At 36.7% G+C, this 13,036-nt stretch overlaps 1 protein-coding gene across 11 annotated transcripts in view; it reads left to right on the forward strand.

Moving 5' to 3' along the window:
- trol (terribly reduced optic lobes) overlaps positions 1-13,036 on the forward strand; it is a 1,731,230-nt gene that overhangs the window by 896,689 nt on the left and 821,505 nt on the right. For 10 of the 11 annotated variants that reach the window (XM_090387691.1, XM_090387694.1, XM_090387699.1 and 7 more), the window contains 4 exons: positions 271-382; positions 1,403-1,528; positions 1,726-1,853; positions 12,901-12,939. In XM_090387691.1, the coding sequence (XP_090243817.1) occupies positions 271-382; positions 1,403-1,528; positions 1,726-1,853; positions 12,901-12,939 (405 nt within the window). The remainder of the gene's footprint in view (positions 1-270; positions 383-1,402; positions 1,529-1,725; positions 1,854-12,900; positions 12,940-13,036) is intronic. The other variant, XM_090387695.1, reaches the window with a different exon arrangement.

Consider the following 13,036-nt stretch of genomic DNA (forward strand, 5'->3'; position numbering starts at 1 on the left):
CAACTTTTTCAAAAAATATGTATGTAATAAATGTCATGTAAAATCTTCTCATTCTAGAGCATACTTTTGTAAATATGAATATGTATTTAATTAAATAATCATTTTTTATATTTTAAAAGTTTTTTATTTTTTTTTATTTTTTTTTATTTTGTTGTTTATCTGGGAAAATTTTTCTTAACCACTCGATAGTTTACCGTACTTTTGAAAATATGAAATAATTCAGTTAAAGTATCTGAACTATAAATGAAAGTATTTTTTCTTTGCTTATAGTATCCTTAGTTTCCAAATGGATTCAGCTTCTTTAGCTGATTCTTCAGCACCTCAAGCAGTATTTGTAGAAAAGTGTTCTTGTCCCCAAGGATATACCGGGAATTCTTGTGAGGTAGGTAAACAGTTGCATTATTAATAGCATATAATGTTAGGAAGAACTCACCTCCATCTCAGCTGGTTTAATGCATTAATTAAAGCGAAGTGGAAGAAGAAAGAAAAACTTAAACTGAAATCCATCCCTCTTGAAGGTTCTCCTCTATATAGGAGGGACTGACACTTCCTTAATATATCATTTGCATGCACAAAACTATCAGTGCATTGACACAACACGAATCGCAAACCACAAATTAATAAAGCCAAAATTGTAATGATTGTTCAGTCAGATATACATTTAAGATGTTTTGAATCTTTATTTATTGTTTAGTTTAGGCAAAAATGTGCCATATAAAGGTAGTAAATACTAGATTGCATTCGAGCCCGTGACCACCAAATATGGAAGATGCGGAAAGGTCAGGGAATGACCACCGCATATCCCTGGAGCAATATGGCCTTAGTTGCTAATGCTCCTAAAAACCAAATAATAATAATAACAACAACAACTATATTGCGAACGGAATTTTCAGAGATTTGGAATCTGAAATGCTTCACTTTCAACCAGAAAATCAGATAATGACGTTTATTCGGGGCCATTCCCAACACTCCTTAGTCAGTAAATTTTTCTCTTCTCTTTTCTTTTCTAAGTTTTAATTTACAGTCACCATGAAGACACTGACTTGGAAGCCCCTCATTACTGCTCCTGACTTTGTGCAAATGGCCTACTATGGAAACTTCGGGGGAGTCCCAGTGTGAAGGTGCATCTTTGGGGTGGGGACGGCTTCAGTTTAACAGGTCCTTTCTTTACTCCATTTTAATTAATGCATTAAATGAAGTGGAGTAGGAGGTAATTTTTGTGCTAATATCAGAAGCATTGGCTGTTTGATATTTATTAGTGTAGTCACAAACCTTGAGGCAGTTAGCCAAAAAATTCTCACACACACACACGCACATGCACACTACAAGACCAAAATGTGCCTTATTAAAGTAAAATGAACACAGTTGGCAATTTTACTTACTAATAATATTGTATTTTAAGGAGTGTGCAGAAGGCTATGCTAGACGAAGAACAGGAAGTGGCATTGGAGAATGTGTACCATCAAGGATACCATGCAATTGTCATGGACATTCCAGTGTTTGTGACCCTGGTTCCGGAGAGTGTTTGGTAAGAATTAACATGAAAACTTCCTTAGTACTTAAATGCCATCCATTAACCGAAATATTATGTATTATTAACTTAGTTTCTCGAAAATGAAAAAAAAAAAAAAAATTTAAAAAAAAAGTTGTATTAGTTATATTAATTTGTTATTCTAAATTCAAAATTCTTAAACTGTAGTTATAAATCTTTTTAATTATCTTTAGAACTGTCAACATAATACAGAAGGTCATCAGTGTGAAAAATGCAAGCGTGGATTTTATGGTGATGCACGAAGTGCTACAGCAAATGACTGTCAGCCATGTCCCTGTCCACTTATTACACCACCCAATCAGTATGTATACTTATGAAATTTACTGATACATAATTTCACACTAAATTACTTTTCACAGCAGTTAAAATTTGATGCAATTAAAATTGATTGAATGTACTTAGTTACACTTCAGTTTTAACTGAAAATTATATTATGACTTGTTATGGTTATGAATTTATGGCATGTTGCCAACTATGGCCTTAATGTCATTGCATTTGTTTTGTAGTTGTGATATCTTTGTGTATCAGTTTTTTATACAGGGTAATTTAAAAGTTTCAAAAATGTGTCAGCCATGTTCTTGTACACTTGTTACATTACTTAATCAGTATGAATACTTATGAAAGTTACTGATATTTAGTCATGATTTTACACTAAATTATTTCTTCATAGAAATGAGAATTGGAATTTATTACCATTGAAACATACACACATTGAACAGAGAATTTTATGTCTGTGTATGCCTCATCATGAGTCCTCACAGTCACATGGCAGATATCAACTCAATAATTAATTTTTAATTTCTTCCCAGAACTCTTCCAGTGAATCTGTGGTATTCACCTCTGCCTCAATGATCCTGCATTTGGGAACTTTTGGCAGTAGTGGTATATACTTTGCATCCTTTATATAGCCCCACAGAAAAAGAAATTATATAGTGTTAGGACTGCAGACCTCAAGTGCCTTTTCCACTTAATCACTGAGGTATTATGTTATTGAGGGAACTCCCCACATAATGAAGAGGCTTTCATTTTTGCTGGAAGCTGAAATCATTGGAATATTCACAAAGTTTGAGGCTTAAGCAAGTAATTATGTCCAGTTAAATATTCCCATTGAGTCTTTTCCATAAAAAAAAAAAAAAAATAAAATAAAATACAAAGCAATAAATTTTCTGATGTAGAAATGCACAAAATATTTATTTTTAGGGAGTTCCAAACACGTGTTTTACATGTTAAGTAAATAGCACAGTACAGCAGTGGTGTGCACAGTGGTGTGCACAGGGGTGTATTAGAAATTACAATGTACAGTGATCCTGTCATAGCAACAGACAGCCACACCGGGTACTATTCTTGTCAGCTAAAATAAGCACTATAGGTATACAGGGTGCAGGCACACACACTGATGCTGGACTTTTGAAGAGTAAAAGAGGAAACCTGATCTGAACCTGTATTTAGTTCTATGCTGGTGGGACCAGGGTATGGCAGCAGCAACATGAATCAGTGGGCCTAGTGTGCCAGGCTGGAGTTGGAAATGCACTACTGGCTGGTGGTGTAAATGTCGTTTGGGGAGTGTTTATCATGATACACATTTGGCCTCCTTATAACAGTGGGTCAGCATCTGAATGCCAAAGCTTACTTGAATAATGTTGCCAAACAGGTGCATCTCTTCATGCTGTGGCATTCAAGAAAAATCTATGGTTATATAACCATATATTGATTAAGCATCTGTGGGATTAGATGGAATGGGCTGTTTGAGGCAGGGATCTGCCATCTATTCTGTGGTAACTGTGGATTGTGATAGCTGCATGGACAAGCATCCCTGTGAAATGTTTTCAACACCTCAGGAGTTCATACTCTGACAGCTTGAAGTTGTTTTGAGGGCTAAAGGATGCACCTAATAAAATGGCTAGTGTATAATATATGCCAGTGACAGTGGAAATGCTTGTCTCAGAATTTGTGCATGGCAGTTTTAGACCCATTTCTTGGTGGACAGTGTGATGTACACTCTACTAGTTTGAGTATAATAGCAGACATAAAAGTAGATATTCCCACATCACAAATAAGTTTAGCTTGCATTGGTGCCAGAAATGTTAAAATTGATAAGTGCAAAAGTCTGCTGGTCGGACAAGTCATAATTCATTTCATACCATACTAGCAATAAACACTGAGACAATGAACCTGTGATGCAGGTAGTACAGGCTGGCTCAGAGTGCCAAATGATCTTTCTAGTGTTTTCCTAGGGCAAGTACTAGTGCTTCCATAAATCCTTCACCACTCGCAAACGGTACGGCTTCCCTCGCTGAGCAATGTCACTGCTTCACCACTAGCAACATTACTGCTAATTCCACTTGCAACATTACTGCCACCTCCACTAGCAATATTACTGCTCTTCTCTTCTGATCATTGGTCACTGGTTGGCACCACTCCTGCTTCCATGTGGTGGGGTCGGTAACCTGGGAGAAGAAAGTCCCTTTCCCAGGGCTAAAAGTAGGAAGCATGGATTTGAATAATTTTCCACTATTAGAGCCTTCAAGCTCAAGACTGGAAATGTCTGATATCAATGATGCTAATCATCCAAAAAGACTTCAAAGAGAAGCACAGTGCAATGAAATGCCAAACTTTCTGGTGATATTTTCTCTCTCTCTCTCTCTGTCTCCACCCAGCCTGTGGGCAAGTTATCATCATTTTTAATCCATTCCTGGAACACCAAAAATTCTTAAACAATTATAATCCAGAGACCTACTGATTGAAACAGCCACCTCAAAGCATTGAGTGGCTGCTCAAAACAACTTTTGGTGAGCTGCCAGTGTCATTCACTCCCCAAAATACATTAAATTCATCCAAAGGGACCTAATTACATTGTCTGAAGAGGAATTATTTCAAGAACTGAGCAATCAAAAAGTAATCAATGGCAAACGTATAATGACTAAGAAAGATGGAAATCTTGTTCTGACTTGATCCATAATCTTAACTTTCAGCACCCCAGAATTTGCCATCCTCAGTAAAAGCTGGCTATTTAAACTGCAGAATGTGGCCTTATATCCCTAATCCCATTTGTTATTTTAAATGCCAGAAATATGGACACTCCCAGCAGGTATGTAGAGGTGATGCCCTATATCCTATTTGTGGTTCCAAGGAACATACACAAGCAGATTGTTCAGCCTCAACTCCCATTTGTCCCAACTGTAAAGAAAGTCATCCAGCCTTCTCTAAATCATGTGAAATATGGAAAAAGGGAAGAAAATACAAAAATATAAAATAGAATATAAAGTAGCATACCATGACATGAGGCACGCAGTCATGCCTCAACAAGAAAACCGAATCATCCACCAACAGCATGAAAGTTGATGTACACTCAGATTATGAGGAACCCATACTAGAACTTTATGAAAATGACACTGGATGCCCCATCTTCCCAAAAAAAGACCGGAAAAAATTCTCCTCTTACAAAAAACATTCAGATGAATCATCCTCAGCAAAACCTAAATGATGCACAACATTTTACAATGGAATTGCAGAGGCTTTCATTGCAACACAGATGATATCAAAGATCTAATTAACCAGTATTCTTCAGTTGCTCTTTGTCTTCAGGCAACTTACTTAACCTTACAAATTTCTCCTTCGATAAAGAACTGTTGCCTTTATCGAAGAGATCATAATACAGCTGATGCTACCCATGGTGGTGTGGCAATCCTCATAAATTCAAAGATCTCAACTGAACATATCCTGCTTCAGACTGAATTAGAAGCTGCTACTGTTCATATAACTCTCCATATTGCCATAACACTTGTCTCAGTCTACTTACACCCAAATCATACTTACTCTTTAAAATATCTTGAAGCTCTCATTATACAGATACCTCCACCTCTCTGTGTATATTAGGCAATTTTAATGGGCCACCACCCCTTATGGGGGTTCTCCTAAATTAGAAAGATGGAGTTGACTCATTGAAAGTTTTCTAGAGGCCCAAAACCTCAGCAAGGCCCAGAGTGCCAAGCGATTTTCTTCCTGCGAATATATCTTGCTCTCCCAAAGTGATATAGTTTTGTTTATTTTCTAGAATGATCTGTTCTTTTGCTTACTTGAAGTGGTTGTGTACTTTAAAGGTCAAAAGTAAGAACCTAGATCGGAAATCCACCTTTCTTTTTTTATTCTATATATTCATTGCTAACCCTCTACTTACTTCAACAACTGCTTGGTTACTGGTGGCATCGTTCCTGCCTCCACGTGGCAGGGCCAGTAACCTGGGGGATAAGACAACTCACGGGGTTAAAAGGGGCAGAGATGGAAACAAATGACTTTCCACGTTTAGAGCCAAACAGCTCTCAACCAAGTGAAAATCACGATACTGACCATGACTTCTCTCTCTTTTTCTTGAAGAGAATGAAAAAAGACATTGGCAGACAGGAATCACCAGCATTCCTAATAATACATTCTCCATCAACACAATCTATGGGCAAGCTCTCCCCCTTCATCATTCAGAGATGCCTCAAACATGCCACAGGTTCACCAAAAATGGTGAAATGCCTCCAATCTGGAGATTTATTAATAGAGACCACCGATCCTCAACACTCTGGACTATTATTATGTCTGACCTCCTTGAGTGGAATCCCAGCTCAAATCACACCACATACCACCCTCAACTTTTCAAAGGGAGTGATCACTGAATGGGATTTACTGCAGCTGAAGATGAAATAGTGCAGAAACTTAAAGATCAAAAATTCACTCAGGCAAAAAGGATCATGATCCGAAAAAATGGCAGTTTAATCCCTACCTGGATTATAATTTTAACTTTCAGTTCTCCAGACCTACCAGCTTCAGTCAAGGCAGGATATTTAAATTGTCGCATTCAGCCATATATCCTGAACCTCCTAAGATGTTTTTAAATGCCAGAAATTTGGCCATTCCCAGACAGCATGCCATGGAGACACAATATGTGCAAACTGCAGGTGTAAAACTCATACACAAACAGAATATAAGGCATGAAGTCCACAGTATCCAAATTACAAGGGCAACCATCTGGCATATTCCAAAGCCTGGAATCTATTTCAGCAATGTCCAACCATAGCCAGTCTCATTAGTTTTAAGAAATTAAGGCAAAAGCACGTTTCATATGAAGGCAAGCCAAGAAAGAATCCTGGACCTGTTTTGCATCGCGCATTAACAGAAACACCGGTCCCAAAATAATATGGAAAAAAAAAAAATTGGACATCTTTCTGGTAAGTTTCCCATCATGCCTTCTCCAATCCTCTCCTGGAATGGGCAAGATTTTTCTAATCCCTTAGATATAGCTAATGCTTTGGATAACACTTGCTGAAATCTCAGCAGGAGCAGCATCAGCTTATTCCAATGAATTAAAAACACTACAGAACAGCATTCTATTAACTTTCGAACTGCCCTCCTTCTTCCACATAACAAACCTCTGCAATATTCTGCATTTTTGAAGGTCTTCAGAACATCCCACAATGGTGCCACTGGGCCAGATGGGATTTATTATATCATGCTACAACATCTTGATGTCAAAGCTTTACGCCTCTTTCTGGTATTTTTCAACTGTATATTTTTAGAAAATGTATACCCAGCCACTTGGCATTATTCTACTGTTTTGGCCTGGAAAATATCCAAGCAACCCCCATAGCTATAGTAGTTATGGGGGTTGCTTTTATCTCTTCTAAGATCTCTTTTAAGCTACATGAACAAAATCCTTGAAAACAGTGTCCATAATAGATTCGTTTGGACTGTTGAGTCAGAAAATCTAATGAGTCATAGTCAACATGGCTTTCGACAAAACAGATCATGCTTGCATCTCATGGTCAAGGTTAAATTTCTCATTTGTAATGCCTTGGTTAAACATGAACATCTAATAATGGTTTCCATAGTTATAGAGAAGACTTTTGACCACCTGGTGACATTGCATAATTATTGATCTTTACTCTTTTGGTCTATGGGGCAACCTTTCTATATTTGTGAAGAATTTTCTGCATACTAAATCATTTCAAGTTCGATACCTATGTGCCCTTTCTGCAATGTTCATTCAGGAAGAGTTGCACTCAACACCAGGATCAGTGTTGAGTGCCACTCTTTTTGCTCTTAGAATAGATTCTATCACTAAACAACTTCCAAATGTAGTAGACTTACATTTATGCAGCTGACCTTTCCATCTCCTGTCATTCCCAAAACATCAGATCTATTGAATGACAGCTTCAGATATCACTTAATAAAATATAGCAATGGGCCAGCCTCAACGGCTATCAACTCTCACAGCAGAAAACAGTAGCTATCAATTTTTTGTAGACAGCGCAAGCTTCATCTGGATCCTGAACATCAAATCTCTAATACCTCCATCCCAGTCACTAATAACATCAGATTTTTAGGATTAAATTTTTAATAAAAAATTAAATTTCTTAGATCATATTAAAAATGTACATACTTCCTGTCTGAAAAATCTAAATATACTCAGAGCTTTATCTGCCCAAACATGGGGTGCAGATCGGTTATACATGCATTAATCAGAGTCTGTCTTGATTATGGAGCTCCCATCTGCAGGGTGCCTCCGTAGCCAGGTGGGAAGGAGCAGCAGTGCGTAGCATACGCTTCTTGATTAGACCGGGGTTCGAGCCTGTCACCACCAAATACGGAGGATGCGGAAAGGTCATTCAGGGAATGACCACCGCATATCCTGGAGCAATATGGCCTTAGTTGCTAATGCTCCTAAAAACCAAATAACAAACAATCCCATCTGCAATTTTTCCAGAATGAGTGGTGCTCATGAGCCTTCCACTAACTTTACTTGGGAAAACAGTTACTGAAGTACACAAGATAAAATTGTGCCTTGCATTCCATTCAGCCATACCTATTCAATCCCCATTAGAAATCCTATAAACCTAGCTTAGTAAAACCAGCTGGTATTTGCCTTCTTGTACTCAACCACTATGGGTATCTCCTCCTCCTCCTCCTATACCGATCTCTGACACTTATCTCTGCCAATAGGGGAAAAAATATTTTGCAAACATCAAATATCAAACAACTTCATGCAGTTCACACTCAGATATATTGATTTTTTCCCCAATTTATACAGATGGTTCTAAATCTAATTCAAACGTTGGAGTAGCTGTAGTGTTTCTGAATACCACTATTTCAATATTCCTTCCATCTGAATTCAGTATATTCTCGGCTGAATTATATGCAATTAAACTAGCTTTAGAAAATCTTTGTTCTGACTGCTCTTTAAAATCTGTTATTTATACTGATTCCCTCAGAAAAATCATGGCATTATGTAATTCCTCAAAAAGTTCACTCTGTTTTAGTTGAAATTAAAAACTTACAACTTGTACATGTGATTTTTCACTCATTTGACTTTTCCTTTGAGGATATGTGAAAAATGAGGATCATGTTATGCCCCTGCCAACATCTATTTTTATTTTAAAGGAAAAAATAAACAAGCCTGTTGCAGGAGTTCAAATGACTTATTTGGCATATTATGCCATCCAATTTGCATAAATATGGCTGATTTGGTTAGCCCAATTGTGATCTCCTTTAAGCCAGCATCATCTGTGATCCCATTGTTACTTGTGTTACTCAGATTCCTAATATGTTCGCTCACACTGACCTTGGAGTTGTTTTTGACCCCAAGTTGAAGTTTCATAATCGCCTAGGTGCTCGTCATCTTAAAATGTCTGAACTTAGCTGACAAATTAAGCAGCACCTCCTCTATCAGGGATATTAGAATTACAAGAAAGTACATCACAACAGTTGTCTATTCAACAGTTCTGTATAGTGCAGAAACATGGGCTTCTTTGGCCACCACTACACTAAACCATTGTATGCTTTAGAATACTGGCTGCTCAGGTGGGCAGCTCATTAGCATGCTGTACCCCATATCAATAGTACCACAGCCCTGGCACAATTCCTAAAAATCCCAAGGCTCCATAGCTCAATCTTTGAGAGGAGATGCACTGCCACAGTAAATATGCTCATAGGATGTATTTCGGTTACTGATCTCTTGGATAGTGTGCACTGGAGGATTCCACTCTGTACTCTTTGGGTAACTCCTTCCCTAGCCACCCATAGAAACAGATTGCATATTTCTAATAGATTAACTCCCTGGGCAAATGGTGAAAATTGCACAATCACGCAATGTACTCAAAGTCACCCTTATAAATTTGCTACCAATAAGAAGTATCACCAGACAATCTTAGAACACAGTGCTGTTCATATGATCTAATAGCTGTATAAATTCAGTCAAATTCTAAATGTTGTAACTAAATGAACCCTTCCAATTTGCTAGGTCTAGGAATTGCTAGCTTAAAATAGCATTCCCTGTTAACTCTATACTCACCCTATTGATCCTTGATGGGAAGGATATTGGATATCTTGATGTCAGCTTTCTCCTTGAAAATTAATTAATTTATTATGTCAATCCCTTGGCCATTTTTCTGACCATGAAGTTTTCTGTCATACATGACTTTGTTGGTATGTATATCTTTTACAATAAGAATTTATTTATTTTATTTTATTCACCAGATTCTTCATCCAATTCTGAAGTCACTACTCTGGAAGGTGGATTTGGAATGGAATTGGCAGGTTTCAATTTTTTGGCCATGGGTGCAATAGAGGATGGCATGCTGAGATACATTACCACTTTTTGATCCATAAACTTTAAATTTTGATAAATCAGCTGTACATTAGTTTCATCACAACTACAGCAGTCATCAAGATGGTTTTGGGCTCTCTCCACATTTGAAGTATGGCAAACCGCATACACTAATGACAAATGTGAAACTGTCTCTTTAATTACTTATGACTACCTGCAACTACACAAAGTTTTGCAGTGTAAAACTTGGTGCCACCAGTGATATTCTGCTTCACTTGCTTCAGACTTATATAATATCCACAAACATAGCAAATAGGTCTTTGTTTTGTAGCCAGAGCAAACAGGGGGAAAAAATCCATAAGAATATGGCAGACTTATATATATGAGTATTGGTATGCACTTCTGTAATAGAAGGTGGGCAGGGAAATGAGCAGTTTTCTGGGTACTATGGTGGGGAGGATTGTCACCAACTTATTCTTGTCCACCATAATGCCATTTAATAACCGTGGAAAAGTGGAGGGGGGGTGCACAACACACTTGCGCTCTGAAGGCATCTTACAAAACCATCAGTTATGAGGCAGCTTGACATTTATTTTGCCCTCACTTTAAACTTTAGTATTAAGATCCTGTACTACTGCTCATTCCATTTAAACATATGTAATTTTTAAGTAACTACTTCTGCTCTCAAAAAGAAGTCTCTGGGTGGAATAAGAAGTGCCTGTACACCAGAAAACATTGGATCTGTCAGGACCGTGCTTAGAAGGCATCCAGAGCATTCTACATGTTGGTATAGGCTGCCATTGAAGTTATTCAGTAGGAGTGTATCATGAATATTGCATCAGGACTTAAACTTCCATACTCACTAAGTACAGGTACTGCAAGAATTAAAACCTTGCCTGCAAAAATTTTTGTCAAGAAATGCCAACTCAAATGGATCATGATGAAGACTTTATTCACAATCTATGTATGTCTGATGGAGCTTACTTTCATCGAAGTGGTTTTGTGAATAAACAAAGTTTTCATTATGGTTGGAAGAAAATCTTCACCAAATCCACAAGCAACCATTGCACAGTGATCAGATAAGGTAGCAGTGTAGTGTACAATTTCATTTGATGGTATTATTGGCACTTATTTTATTTTTTGAAGATAATACTGGAAAGGCAACACCAGTGATGTTAGGCCACTCTGAGAACATGACTGCAGCTTTTTTTGACTGAACTAACTACTAGGTTTCCACAAGTTAATGAGGCCAGTTGGTTTCAATAAGATGGTGTGGCATCTCCTACCATTAGGGCATCAGTGGATACAATAAGACCTGCTTTTTCATGACCATATCATCTCCAGGAATGGCAAAGACATTTCTTTGCTTCCAAGGTCTCCAGACCTATCAGCAGGTGTTTATTATTATTATTATTATTATTATTATTATTATGGGGCACTTAAAAAAAAAAAAAAAGTTGCCCAAACAATATTGACGAGCTGAAAGAAAACTTGTGAAGAAATTACCAGAATTCCTTTGGAGATGCTATGTTGTATCATGGAACATATGTGGAAGTTTAGAAGAATGCCTGTGTAGAGGAGGAGGTTGCCTCGAGAATATATAATCTTCAAAAACTAAACAGCATGCTTTCTGCTTTAAGGTGGCTAGCATATTATTTGTGATTTGACAAATACAAATGCTATATTTAATTATTGAGTTTTAACATTGCCCATTTCATTGCGAAAACAACCTTATTCTGCCACCAAAATTTTCACACTAGAAAAAAACCAATAACAATGTTGGATATACAAAATGTGTAAAAGAAACAGTAAAATGTAAACAAACTTTTTTTTTTTTTTTTTTTTTTTCATGATGGCTATCATGACAGATATATGGAAGATATTTCTAGTTTATATGAAGCTTCTTTGTTTGTATTCCTTGATTCCAGCATGGGTAGGAACATGGCTGCAATTTGGACAGCTGTCATTTAAATATTTCTGTCATTCATGATGGAGGAAAGGTAAGCACAGTTGTACTGAAATGCATAATTTTACTCTTATGATGTGCAGTTAAATTACAAGATAAACCATTTTACTAATACAGAGAAGTGTTCTTTTTTTTTTTTCAGTCATGGCCTTTGATTCTTATAGGAAGCATTATTTCAAAAATGACACAAAACCCTTTCCCATTCCATAAATAATTTATAAGGATTAATTTTATTTTTTTGAAAAAGTTATGTAAGTGGTTATATGAGGATGCTTCTGATACCCAAGCACTGAGTATTAGTATTAGCTATACAGTGCAAGGAAGTCATATGTGTGAAAGTTATCAGTTGCAAAACTTGCAATTGCTGCCCAGTGGAATTTTTTATTAGTTAGCTATTAGAGGAAATGAGCAAATAATATGGGTAGTTTTTGTTTGATGTTGTGTAAGCTTGCTTCCTTGCATCATTTGCCACTACTAATACAATCTATGAAAATTCATTTTAATCATCTGACTTTTTTTTTTTTTTTTGCATAAAAAGTTGTTTAATAACAATTGGCTGCTACCATCACCAGAAATTTCTACTGTTAGTAGCATTCTACAACTTTTATTTTAACAGATTAATGTATGACTTTGCTGTTTAATCCAGTAAAGGCTAAACTTTTGTGTGGAGACTTTCATTCAAAAGATATTTACAATTAAATATAAAACATGTGTGCCTTTTGTTAAATAAAATATAGCTGAATATTGTTGTTTTTCTTTTTTTTATCTTTATTTTTCAATGCTTGCTCTCTGTAGTGTAATGGACACATGGACAGATGCTTTTCCCTTGGAATGGTAACTTAAATTTTCTTTCTTGCAAGTAGTAATGTAGTCATTATACAGCATTTGTGAGTTATGATGGACATTCAGATTTTTGTATTACCTATAAAGT

Source organism: Mastigoproctus giganteus, chromosome 13 (assembly GCF_048544385.1).
Source record: "Mastigoproctus giganteus isolate SK-2022 chromosome 13, ASM4854438v1, whole genome shotgun sequence".
NCBI lineage: Eukaryota > Metazoa > Arthropoda > Arachnida > Uropygi > Thelyphonidae > Mastigoproctus > Mastigoproctus giganteus.